Genomic DNA, 13,070 nt, shown 5'->3' on the forward strand with positions numbered 1-13,070 from the left:
AATAATTTGGATATATTCTTTGGGGATGATGCAGCCCAGTGGCCCCATATACAAAGTGATCAGGGGACCAGAAATTGATCCCTGGGGAACTCCACACATGGTTTCAACCATTACAGAGACAAATTTCTCCAAAAATACAGAGAAATGTCCTCAGATTCTATACTTAAAAATACTTAGTAGATTTATTCCAGTATTTTTAGGCTCAATATGTTTACATTTGACTACTTTTAAGCCAATAAATGTAAAAAGGTAAAATATACAATATTTCCCCATCAGACTTTAATTCCCGGCAGTACATAGAAGGGTTGAAAACTGCATTTAGATCTTCATGTTGGGAAAAAAATAATAACTAACAGTAACTATTGTGAGAAAAATCCATATAATTAAAAAAATTATATATGGGGACGGGGGACTTTGACCCATGACCTCAGTATTTCAAAACCTTATCAATGCATCATGCAGACAACTGTGTGTTCTCATTGATAAGGAGGCATGAAAGCAGGATCGGGATTGAATGTAGGAATGCAATATCTTCGATATTGAATTAATATGGAAACTAAATTGACAGTTTAATATGATGCATATTGAGGAGACTAGAAATCTATAGCTGATAATAATCTTTAAGAAATATGACTGACACACTTGTAGCCAGTATTAACTATTTATGTATTATAGCATTTTTTTTCTTGTAGACGTCAATTTACAGTGTATCTGCAGTTTGGTGGGTCATTAGACAATATGGATGACAAGTACAACAAACTTGTAATTACCACAGAAATGCAAACATTGACTAGTACATCTACCATAATATTAAGGTTCATGTTGCGCATCTCCTCAAGCCAAAAAAGATAAATGTGAACAACAAAAATTAAGAAAGACAACAAATAAACACACAACATGTTGCATAAGTTTCAACACTCATTTATTTATTCGCCTTATTTTTTTCTTGACAACTTTTGTTACGTGTCCACAGACATGGGAAAGAACTCCAGAACACTCAAAAGATAAACGTGAGCACTGAGATTAAGACTTCATCACAGGCTGGGACCTGTTTCTGCTTCTGTCAAGCAGCTTGGAGCAAGAGTGCAGACCTGGGGTCATCTACCTGGTCCACGTCAACCACCTCACCCACACTGAGCTGAAATGTGCAAAACCGATCCCTGATCAGCACTCTGAACTCTGGGGCGACTCTTGACACAGCAGCAGGCCAATTATTCTTATTCATCGTGGTATACTGAGGAAGAGAGTTAATATCATCTGTGTGATGAGACCCAACACAGAAATCTCCATTTATATACAAGACAGAGCCAAGAGGAAGGTTTCCAGTTAGTCATTACAAGGATCATGAATGACAATACTTTACAAGCAGCACTTCATGGGGGGAAAGCTGTTGTCATTAGCAAGCGGTAAGTCAGGAGAGAGGGACGGAGTACAGCAGAAGATAAGTGGACCTGCATGCTTCGATCCAGAGCTATGACGGTTAAAAAGCAGCCAAATATAAATAAACTCATTTACCTTTCAACAATTACTGGCCAGTGAACTAAAACTGCCTCACAAAGTGTTTTTTAACATGATACCCTTAAACTCTTAGGGTTGGAAGCATTGCAAGTCATCTGCATTTTGTAAACTAAAAGAAATCAATGCAATTTTGGTGCAGTGTTAGTTGTTTGATTGCTGAAGCAAAAATGGCACAGTTTCTCCTTCCTTCAGGACAGGACCATAACATTTTAAAACACAAACCAATCTTTTAAATACATTCTTAAAACATCATCTTATGAAATCATATTAAATAAAGATGCTTTGTGCAGTATGGACTTCAATAATAGTGCAATAGATTTTAAGAATTTTATAAATAAAACTTTCCATTTGTCCTTTGTTCCAGTAGGCAACATACAGTTTATATCTATGAGAATTTTACCAAACAAAGAAAAACTGATTATACCAAGATGACCCAAAACATTCAGAAATAACAAATGATGTAATCCCTTTTAATTCATTCCTGACAGAGAAATATATAATTTCTTGTTTAAAAAATAACATTGGAAAATTTAACATGCCTAAATCAACACAAATTTAACAAAGAAATAAAGTGAATACAATACACATTGTTACAAGCGTTTCCATCTAATATATGAAATGACAATTATTTAGCTGCTCAAAAGTGAATGAAATGCTTACATTGTGACATGAATTTTTTTTGCCATTTTAAAATTAAATCACAACACAGAAATGAAGTGAAGTGTAGTTTTGTAGCTACATTGCGATTTGATTTTAATGTGGCATGGGCAATTCATGTCACAATGAAAAACAATTAATTCACTTATTAAAGACAAAAAGCTAAATAATTGTCATTTTAAAAATGTTCTTCATTTAATTATGACAGTAAATGCATACATAAAAAGAAAATACATATACCATGTATACATGTATATACATGTGTATTGTATTTCACTTTTTTTCTTTGTTTAATTTGTTTTAATTTGGGCATTTTAAATCTTCCAAACAAACACAACAAATCTAAAATTAAATGTAAAATACAACCTTCTTATTACTTTAGATTATTCAAAATTCACATCGGTCAGATTTTGAATGAAGTTTCACAGTTTTTGGCTACATTGCTCAACAGGTTGGCTGGCCTGTGGCATATAGAGTCCTCAGTACTTTCTGTTGACTGATTGTAGGTCAGATTTGATAAAAAGCTGATCACAACCAGTCAGACAGGAAACAGGAGGAAAACTGGAAAGACTGAATGGTTGGCAGACCACGTCTTTGGTATAAGATGTAAAAAAAAAAAAAAAAAGAAGAAGGTGTTCCTTTCAAGAATGGACAGAAACTAATATAATACAAACATGAAATTGTAATTCTAGCACTGACAAGATAAAGATTTTTGGGTTAAACTCACGTTCCACTGATAATTTTAAGACTGAAGTTTGGGGTCATCTTGGCACATTGCAGACAGACAAAAGCAACTAGAAACCATCATTGGACATAAAAGTCATAACAACACCAAGCTGATCATACTGTACTAGGTTCTGACACCAGCATCAGACTGTCAAATATCTAGCAGCTACAGTACAAAAGCTAAGAGGGGAATTGGCTTTTAAATGCAACATTTACAGTCAATGGTACAGTAGTGCTGTACTGTACTGTTACAGGCTATACCAACATACTATAGAGCATCATTGATAATATTCACTCTCCAAAACATTGACATTGATCATCAATATAAAAAAGATCCATAGCATCTACTATTACTCTACATAAAAGCTTCATCTTAGACACATGTAACTAATTTCTGTGTTGACATCACAGACAATGATAAATGAAAGACAGAAGGAAAAGAGGTGCAGAAAGGGAGGCACTAGCTGGTGCATGGACAACACACTTGCCCACTCAAAGCAACTGCCCTCAACAGATTACAGGTCCATTGTCAATTACAACATTGTCCTTTCTATTTAGCTACAAGAGGAGACTTAAATAGTCTAACTAACTTATTTAATGTAGCAACTCTGCTGGCCCATAACAGACAGAATAAGTGCTTATTTGATAAAAATTAGCAACCACATACAGTACAGTTGTCCTCCTGGTGTATTTACCATATAAAATATCTTCGGTCAATTTAGGCATATTGATTAGTTTAAAGGAATAGTTGTTATTTGCTTTCTTGCCATGAGGTAGATGAGAAGATCAACTGAAGCTGGAGCCAGCAGCTGGTTAGCTTAGCTTAGCATAAAGATTGGGACAGTCTGGAATCTGCACCTGGCCAAGAAATACTTCAGCACATAACCCCGTAAAATTGCAACTTCTCATTCTTACATTTTGTTTTTTAATAAACGTGTTAATTGGTGAGCTTTAGAGGTCTTGGTAGGTGGATTTTGTTGTTTTTGGACAAACCCAGGCTAGCTGTTTCTCCCTGTTTCCATTCTTTATGCTAAGCTAAGCTAACTAGCTGCTAGCTCCAGCTTCGTATTCACCTTAGTATCAATCCTCTCCTCTAACTTTGAGCAAGAAGGCGAATAATAGTATTTCCAAAAATGACGAACTATTCTTTTAAAATCCTATTCTTCTCAGAAAATGTCAGCTAATACAACTGCACAGTGGAAAATGTTTTGCAACAGTTAAAACTAGAAAACATCACTTTGGTCAAAACAACTGAGTAAATGATACAAGACATTAACTCAATAAAGACAATAAAGTGCAATGCAACAAAACTGGTCAGTGGTCCCATCACAAATAAATAACAGTGCAGAGAACATACAAGAGCAACAATAAATATTATTATCCTTTATGGTAATATGCACGAGGGATTATGTAAAAAAAAGAAAAGAAAAAAAAGCACATGCCCAAAACAAGGCAAGGACATTATCTCTCCTGTATTATTTTGCCTCAGTCTAGCCAACAGACTCAGTATTCAAAGATCCAGTTAAACAACTTTTAAAAAACTGACACAGAAACAACAACTTACCCTTTTGTCCTAACAAATCCCTCATGCTACTTCAGTGTTTTAAATGACAAGCAACAGCAATCTACCTGTTTGCTATCTGAAACTTCTGCAGGGAAACAAATACTCTATATGCTATAGAGCACCAAGCCATTCCAACCTAAGGTAATGTACAGTATATGAAGGATGTATGTGGTGCTGTCATCCCTGCACTTAACACACTTTTGCTCGAGATGTTTTCATTTCCCCCCGCACATGATGGCATTAATTAGAAATACATGATGGTTGGTTTACAGCTGGGACTTTTTTTCAGTGAAGATGAATAAACGAGGGGCCGATCACAAAGTAAACAGTTGTTTACATCTATCTTTTTTTACACAGGAACTTGTAGCCAAACAGGTTACAGCTCTACATGTACATGAAAACCTAAAACTAATCTGAACTAGTCCCAATGTCCAGCAGAGGTAAATTAATCAGCTGGTTTGGGTCGTTAGTTTGTCTCAATGTTTTCATCTAAAGGTCAGGAGGGATCACACCATGCAGGGTTCGAGGGAGCTACTGAGAGCAACTGCAAAAAGAGAAAAGGACAGCTTTGTTGGGTTTCAGGATGAGCGATCGAGTGATGTTTGGGACTGGGACGGTCATCATACAGGAAGTTATTTAAATGGTTTATGTATAAGTTTGTTTATGTGGCCTATGTTCAGTAGAGCAGGATGATGAGTGGAGCTTTTAGATTGTATTGTTTTGTTTGTTCATTGTTTTCCACCTCTCACATCCTCTGAGCAGACGGGACCGACTGCATGGACTGGACCGACTTTCTCCGGGAGAGCTTTGATCTGAGGAAATCAAAGGAAAAGTTACATAATCTCCAAATGATTTCCTGGGAAGTTTCCTGGAAAAAAAACTTGTGTAAATTGGTACTAAATATAGAGAAAATAGAGACAATATTCTGAGACTATTATTTGAGTTTAGTTCATTGTGTTGAGAAGCAGTTGTTGATTTACAGAGAAATTTCTTGAGAAAGTACAACTAAAATCTTAATGACTGTGAAAATTTACTGAGATCCATTTAAATATATTTATATGCTGCACAGTTCATTGGCCATGTTTGATTAATGCCTTTCTTGTCTGTGGACAAATTCAGCATTTTTGGATCTTCAGCTGGCCTGCTGACAAACTAATGTTTTTTCGTGATTTTTCCTTGTTCTTGTGAAATACTCGATAATTTCACCTCTCCTTCAAATAAAACAATCCTATATGAAAAATCACATCTCTTGTCCACACCAAGGCTATAACATGTGATGAGGAGTCACAGGAAGACACTGCTCTGTATTATGCTAATTGATTCATTGGAAATAAATTAATCACTGTCTCCATTTTCCAAATAATTAGTATCAAATTACACAGAAACAGCAGACCAGGGACCTTTCTAATAATTTACAATATTCAGTTTCTTTCTAGGAAAACATTATAACACTATGGAAACCAAAAAAGTTAAATTTTAAATGTAAGAGACCAACATAGATGGGCTCATCATGCCTTTTTTAACAGTTTTACATGATATTTTAGCTTGAATTGTCCCTCTTTATTACACACTGTTTCAACCACTCACCTAATGGTGCCGGCTAACAGAGGATTAAAAGCGTACAGCCAGTCATGCATCTCTTTATCATTGGTGGCCTGAAGCAGTATCCCGCGATGCTCAGTGCACACAGCAAACGTGTTGGGAGTCTAAAGACATGAAATACTCTAAGGTTACTTACTGTAAGTTCATTCTGGTTCACTGGGTTCATGTTTATTTACTTATTCAGAAGAGTTTTAATATTGAACTGAGACTGGGTCATACCCGCAGTAAGGTCTGTTTGTCTTCACTGTATTCCACCTTTGCAGAGGACAGGTTGATGATGGCTCTCTCGACACTGTCCCTCTCGCTGCGGTACAGGTAGACGTAGGGCCTGCGCACCACCACGTAGCGCTTTACCCAGCCGCTGGTGTGGGGCTCCAGGAAGTGCAGGTAGCCCTTCTTTGATACAATGGGGCTGCATACCATAATAAGAAAAGTGATGTGAGATAGAAACTAATAAAACCCGTCCACCGTCTTTGTTTAATTATGGATACAAGATGAAAAGGGTAAAATTAACTAAAGCCTTTATCTAAAGTGAATTAGTACAAGTAATCATCAGTCAGTGAAGTAATGAGTGTTGTGATGAGCAGCCTGACCTGACACGAATCTCCTGTATGTCAGGAACAAAAGTGCATCCTCTGAGAGCTTTCTTTCTGTCCACTGGGCTGTATGGGTCCAGATCTGGTGTGGATGCTCCTGAACTGGGATCAGTGTGTCTACACAACATTAACAACAAGTTTTTATTGTGACAAGAATATACGAATGTACTGGGCCTGTTCACCTGCCACCCTTTTTAACGTCTCAATTCAGAATGTCTAGAAATTAATGATACTACTTTAAGTAGTGATTTATCACATATAAAGTAGAGATTTTGTACTTCTGTACGTCTATTGTGCATTTAAGGCCATAATGTACATAATTTTGTGAATCAGGTAAGGCAAGTTACCGACAATTAACTAACTGAGAATAAGAACATTATATACTCAAGTACAATTTTGAGGTACTTGTATTTTAAGTATTTCCATTTTATGCTACTTTCACTTCTACTCTGCTACATTTATTTGACAACAATAATACTGTCAAGGATTAAACTACCCAGTAATATAGACAAGTAGTTGATCAGCTCCACACTGAATGCTGCTTACATTTTAACATATCAGCAATAACTATCCAATAATATGATAGAGATAATTATAAAACAGTGTGAAAGGGGCCAACCTGTGCAATGAGTACTTTTACTTTTGATACTTTAAGTAGTACTTTAAGTATATTTTGTTCGGTAGTTTTACTTAAGAAATAATTTGATGAATTGTGAATTATTTTGGCACTGTGGTGCTGCTAGTTTTACTTACATAAAGAATTTGAATACATCTTGCACCACTGCCAGCTTCTCCTGTTTTGTTTGACACCACTCAAAAGTAATTTAGCCTGCATCAAATTCATAAAAACCATATTCGAAATATTTGCATTTCTAAACACCTACAGTATGAGGGCATCTTGAAAAAATCTTGACAGGGGCAACAACATTGTTTTTTCTAGTAAATATAAGCAAATGGAAGTTATGTTGCAGTATATTTGTGTCTAGTCACAGATTATAACTGATGCCAAATGTTCTTGACAATACAAGATATCTTTATTTATTCCGAAACTTGACAGACCAGCTGACAGTTTTAAACTGATACTGTGAGGAGTAACATTATGTACAGTAGTTGCATACCTAATGTCATAGTGTCCTTCGACCAGTGAGGGGCAGGTGGAGGACGGAGTGAGCGTGCTCAGTCCAGAAGACGATGACTCTCTCATTAGCGATGCAGACATCTCAGAGAGCTAAAACAAACACACACACAGACACACACAGAGAAACACATTCACAACAAATCATGCACGTAGAAGCACACACAAGACAAGAAGGACAAATACATACACAGACAAAACATACCAGCAAACGATTAAGCACGAACAACACAGACATGCATTCAGAGAACACTTCAATCAGACAATTTGTCATTTTCTATACAGTAGAACCATCTCTGTACCATCGTAACACAATTCCTCATTATGTCTAAGAGCCCCTCGCTGGTTAACATGTTAAAGAGGACATGCAGGAGTAACATCAGGTTAGCAGAAGCCTTGCAGTCTCTACAGAGGGATGTGGTCAGGTAAGGAAGGAGGAGTAGCTAAATTATTTCAGGGGATAAAATATGGATGCACGAGTTTTGGAAGCCAGAATTAAGCGGCAGGCCTGAGCCAAACATTAACCAAAAATTAAAAACATTCTATCCATAATATCTCGTCAAGCTGGTTCAAACAAATTTAATATTATTTGTGTAAAAATGTATTTGTGAATCAGGGGTTCAACACTGTTGACCAAATTCAAATTCAGACTTTTTAAGACCATTTTAATGATAGAATGTAATTTTTTACCGTCGCACCGTGAAAAGAATAATGGAAAACCAGTAGGGACAATAAGTCCTACAATTATTTATTAAATACATACATTTACTTAAATATATATCATATTTTTGTCAGTACTTCACAGCTGTACATAGCAATAATTCCTAATAATATCATTAATCAATTACCATGACCTGGACCCGGATAAGTGGCAGAAAATTAATGGAGGCATTAACCAATAATAAAAATAATCAATTAATTTAAGCTAGCAAGCCTTACTTGTCCATTATGATTGAATGAGCTTCCTGGCCACTGTAGCTAGCAGTACTGACAGTGTTTGCTGCAGGTCTAATGGTGCTGATTGAAACTCCCCAAAAAATGATTAAACAGCTTCTTGCGGCACAAACCACTGTTAAAACAATCCCACTTTTAATTTATAGATGTCTCCTGACAGCCCTATATTAACATTACTGTCTACGGCAGGCAAGAAAATATATTCAAAATTTAAGACTTTTTAAATATTTTCTAAGAGCTATTTTTGAGGGAACTGAATTCAGTGCTTTTAAAGATCTGCAGATACCCTGATAAAAACTGTTTAACTCGGGTCTGCTGAGAAGTTAAAAAGGTAGAACATATAAGGTGAAGATAATTAAAATCAGGTAGTGAAAAAAAATGTTAAAAGACAGACAGGAATCTGTTGTGAATAAATAAAATAACAATGAATGGATGCAGTGGCAGAGCGTAGGTGGAGTGCAGGGCTTCATTACTTTGTTATGGTTAAATAGCTCTAAAGGTTCAGAAGAATTAACGGGCCGGGTTAGAGGGCCTAGGCTGGGGCTCACCTTGCTCTCACTGGCACTGCTGCTCACCTGGCTGTACTCCCTGTTGAAGGTGTGCATCAGCAGACGCAGACACTGGAAGCAAGAAGAGTGAAAAACAGAAAGGCTTTTTTTAAACGATGCTGAAAGAAAAGCTTAAAATGACAGATAAGTTAAGACGAAAGCTGTGAAATTAAGAACTTGTGGAGGCGTCAAAGACAAGTAGTCACCTTTGCAGCCAGCTCCCTCTGCCTCTGGTTGGGGCTGTCAGGGGCCGGGCTGCTGCCAGGACTGTGACTGAGGATGGGACTCTTTGCAAAGTTGCTGATGTCGCCGCCGCTCTTGTAGAGCGCGTCCTGTCCTGCCTGCAGGGTCGCCTCCAGCTTCTCCCTCAGCAGCAGGTAGTGCCTGGTCTTCTCCACCTAAAACACAAGCAGACGTAAATTTTACTTCACTGGTTGTGGTCTGGAAAGACTCACAAGGTGTTTAATGGGACAAGGGACATTTCAAGTAGGTCGTACAGAAGATGATTTACAAGAGTATTTACAAAATTTTGTTTCTACATAAAGTAAATTGATATTAGGACACACAGTTGCAGAGTCATACCTGGTTTAAATACAGTAGATGTTTACAAGGTTGGGGAGTTTTGATAGGCAGCAATTTTTGTCAATATCTAATCTACTTTCTATAATTTGGTGACTAATCTCACTTCTCACACGCATTTGTGAGGCTAGTCAAACCCAAACTTATCTTTTCTAGGTGTCAGCTATCTTACGAACCCCTTCAATCTAAAAACTCACCTCCTGCAGTAAGCTGAGTTTCTCCAGCTCCCACTGGTGGTCAAGGATGAGGCTGTCGCTGCGAGGCCTCCATCCAGCCAAGTTCTCCTCTCCTCTGACGTACGCCACCGAGGTGTCCAGCACGCGCCTGCGACGACGCTGCATGCCTGGAGGAGAGGATGAAAACAATCCACGTTTTTTAATCATAAAAAAACAAAACCTACTTTGTTTCTGATTGTTTTTATCAATTAACCTGATCTAACCTGGACTTCCATTGTCCGCCACATGGCAGAGAGTCACCTCATAGACTCCGGTGACACGGTTACTGAGAAGGAAAGGGACAAAATTTGCATTTGAGGGGGAAGTAACTGGTTCAACTAGCAATTTAACAAAAAAATACATTTTAGTCTTCTAATCAAGAATCAGTGTAAGATTCAGACTGTATGAATCCATTAATCTGTACCTCTCAGAGGGCCTGAGGCAACCAGTGCTGAAGAGGTTTCTGATAGAGCGGGAGGCTGGCAGCTTCGTGTCACGGGAGTAAAACACCATGCAGAAATCTTTGGTGATCACTGTCGGCTGAGTGCAGTTCTCCATCTAGTTAAAATATATAGAACATTAACAAATTATAATCCATAAGGGTAAAGCAAAGTGCCTAGTTACAAACTGCTTTCAGTTTTAAATAAATGTTCATTTTGATCATTGACAGGATGTTTTTTAAGAAGTCCACACAAAAAAATCTAGTACCTCTAGATAAGCAGAGAGGGTGATGTAGATCTTCTCCCCATAAGGAGTAACTCTGTTCAGAAGGAGAGAGTTGTGCATGGAGCTGTCCCATGCTGCCTCGAATCGGTAGAAAGTTCTGGCATGAGAAAAATAAACGTTATCATCTATCATCTGCATATCGTTGAAAGAAGAAAAGTGTGAACCTCATGAAAAGCCTGTGAGCAAAACTGACATTTTGTTAGCAGAAACAAATTGAAAGGATAAAAAAAAAAAAAGATTGTCATTATACCTATGATCAACTCCCAAGGAGACGCTGCCATTAATGAAGAATAAAGAGAAACAGGACACGAGTTAGAAACTTTTAACTGTAAATGTTAAAAGTTTAAACTCAGCAAACTAAATTGATCCATGCAAACTTAAAAAGTGCATTGAAGCAAAATTATATTAGATTATAAAAGACATGTTGAAGCAATGTTAAAAAAAATACCAAACAAAGCATCTAATCTGTTTAGATAATACAAGTTTGTAAACAAATGAAAAGAGGAAAATATTATTGATGAGCTAAAATATGTCAAGAGGTAAATATAGAGAGAGAAAACAATAACATTTTAGAAATCAATTAATTATAAATCTGCCTAAAATGCATACTTGTCATCATGTTTTGGCCAGAAATATCCGGAGGACAGGATGTTGAGAGAAAGGATGTTGGGGTCTATGATGGTCTCATCAGCCTCAGGGGTGTTTCGAATGCGACCTGAGGTCAAACGAGTCATGATGAGATTGGTTTGGTTTTTGATTTCCGATTTCCTGCCACTAAAATCTGACAGACTAAAGATGCTTTTGACGTTTACTCACCAATAACCAGCTCCTTAACCTCTTTCCATTCAATATAATTTCCTGTTTCATGAGCGATGGTAACTGTGATCCTCCTCTGAATGCCCTGTGGAGTCCAGAAAAGGCAGAAAGTCGACTAGTTTGTTGGTGGTGAAGACAGGCTGAATACACATCATCAAGGAGAACAACGGCTTGGTTTTGCTTTAGTTTGGTTGTAATTTTTTTTCACGCTTTATGCTTTAGCACTACAATTTTGAAGAAATTTTAAATATACTGTATATATTTTAGTTTACGATATTGAAAAGAGAGTCTTTGAATACGTAATTAGGACATATGACGGTCATTATGTGAGATGTGGTCAGACCTGATGCAAGAGGAATGTGCCGTGGCAGGGCATCCCACCTCTGTGGTCAACAACAGCAGGGATGTAGCTAGAGACAAGAAAATAATCAGCACATTAAAAGTGAAAACTTCACCTTGTAGCTGATATGAACTGCCCTAAACAGTTTGTATTAAAAGGGTGTTTTTTGTGTATGTGATCTACTGCAACACAATCAATAAAGATGCGACTCACTCTCCGTTTGCTTCCAGCTCGCAGATCTCAAAGAAGACCATGAGGTCGTATTTGGCGTGACAAGGTCCTGCGGTGGAACGAGTCAGAGTGCTGAGCTTGGTGGCCGGCACTGAGAGAACGAACAGAGAACAGATGAATGTGTGACAGACTGGAACAGTGTATATCAGACTGAACTGAGCTGAAGAGAATATCAAATGATTCAATCATTCATCTTAAGCAAGGACCATTTGAACTGATGCTGAAATGATGAGTCGACTGACTGGCTGATCCTGACATTAATGGATGACAGATCTGAGTCATTTTTCAAGGGAAAATACAAGATTGTTCCAGCTTCTCAATCTGAGGATCAGCTTGCTTTTCTGCATTTCGTATATTGTATATTGATTAACTATAGGTTTTATGACTTTTAGGAGTCATAAACTTTATACACAACGGAATATATCACATATGATGATGCTCATGATGTTTTATGTACTTTTCGGCTCTGCTGCTAACCTGGTTTGGATAAGGGCATCACTCTGGGGAACTGCCTCCTGGTAGGTCTCAGTGGACTAAAAGATGAAAACACCAAACGTCAAGAAACTTTCTTTCCATCTAAAAATATCAACTTATAGTTAACCATTAGCTGATTGAAAGTGCTTCTGACCTGATCAGGTCTTTGCAGAGAGGAGGGAAAGGCTGTTTCTGATAGTGGCCGAACACCTCGAAGACGATGGGCTGAGTCTTGATGTACTCAACAAAAGACTTGGTCACCTCCACCGTGATCTAACAGAAGAGAATCATCCAAACCTTCAGACAACATGTTGACAACTAGTTCATAACTAACCAATGTGACATAGAAACAGCGTTATCACAGTCATTAGCAATATTTAAAAATACGG

The 13,070-nt window shown here is 37.4% G+C and overlaps 1 protein-coding gene across 4 annotated transcripts in view; it reads right to left on the reverse strand.

The window, feature by feature from the left end:
* Positions 1-905: 905 nt before the first annotated feature.
* Positions 906-13,070, reverse strand: part of kif1ab (kinesin family member 1Ab) — a 28,656-nt gene continuing 16,491 nt past the window's right edge. For 2 of the 4 annotated variants that reach the window (XM_067605831.1, XM_067605829.1), the window contains 18 exons: positions 12,836-12,954; positions 12,685-12,740; positions 12,190-12,298; positions 11,980-12,046; positions 11,637-11,721; positions 11,430-11,535; positions 11,071-11,094; positions 10,803-10,917; positions 10,519-10,652; positions 10,319-10,380; positions 10,077-10,222; positions 9,507-9,698; positions 9,301-9,372; positions 7,782-7,891; positions 6,661-6,780; positions 6,287-6,479; positions 6,053-6,171; positions 906-5,277 (listed from right to left, as the gene is read on the reverse strand). In XM_067605831.1, coding sequence (XP_067461932.1) covers positions 5,211-5,277; positions 6,053-6,171; positions 6,287-6,479; positions 6,661-6,780; positions 7,782-7,891; positions 9,301-9,372; positions 9,507-9,698; positions 10,077-10,222; positions 10,319-10,380; positions 10,519-10,652; positions 10,803-10,917; positions 11,071-11,094; positions 11,430-11,535; positions 11,637-11,721; positions 11,980-12,046; positions 12,190-12,298; positions 12,685-12,740; positions 12,836-12,954 — 1,896 coding nt within the window. In that variant the 3' untranslated portion in view covers positions 906-5,210. The remainder of the gene's footprint in view (positions 5,278-6,052; positions 6,172-6,286; positions 6,480-6,660; positions 6,781-7,781; positions 7,892-9,300; positions 9,373-9,506; positions 9,699-10,076; positions 10,223-10,318; positions 10,381-10,518; positions 10,653-10,802; positions 10,918-11,070; positions 11,095-11,429; positions 11,536-11,636; positions 11,722-11,979; positions 12,047-12,189; positions 12,299-12,684; positions 12,741-12,835; positions 12,955-13,070) is intronic. The other 2 variants (XM_067605830.1, XM_067605832.1) reach the window with 1 other exon arrangement.

This window comes from Thunnus thynnus, chromosome 12 (genome assembly GCF_963924715.1).
Source record: "Thunnus thynnus chromosome 12, fThuThy2.1, whole genome shotgun sequence".
Lineage (NCBI taxonomy): Eukaryota > Metazoa > Chordata > Actinopteri > Scombriformes > Scombridae > Thunnus > Thunnus thynnus.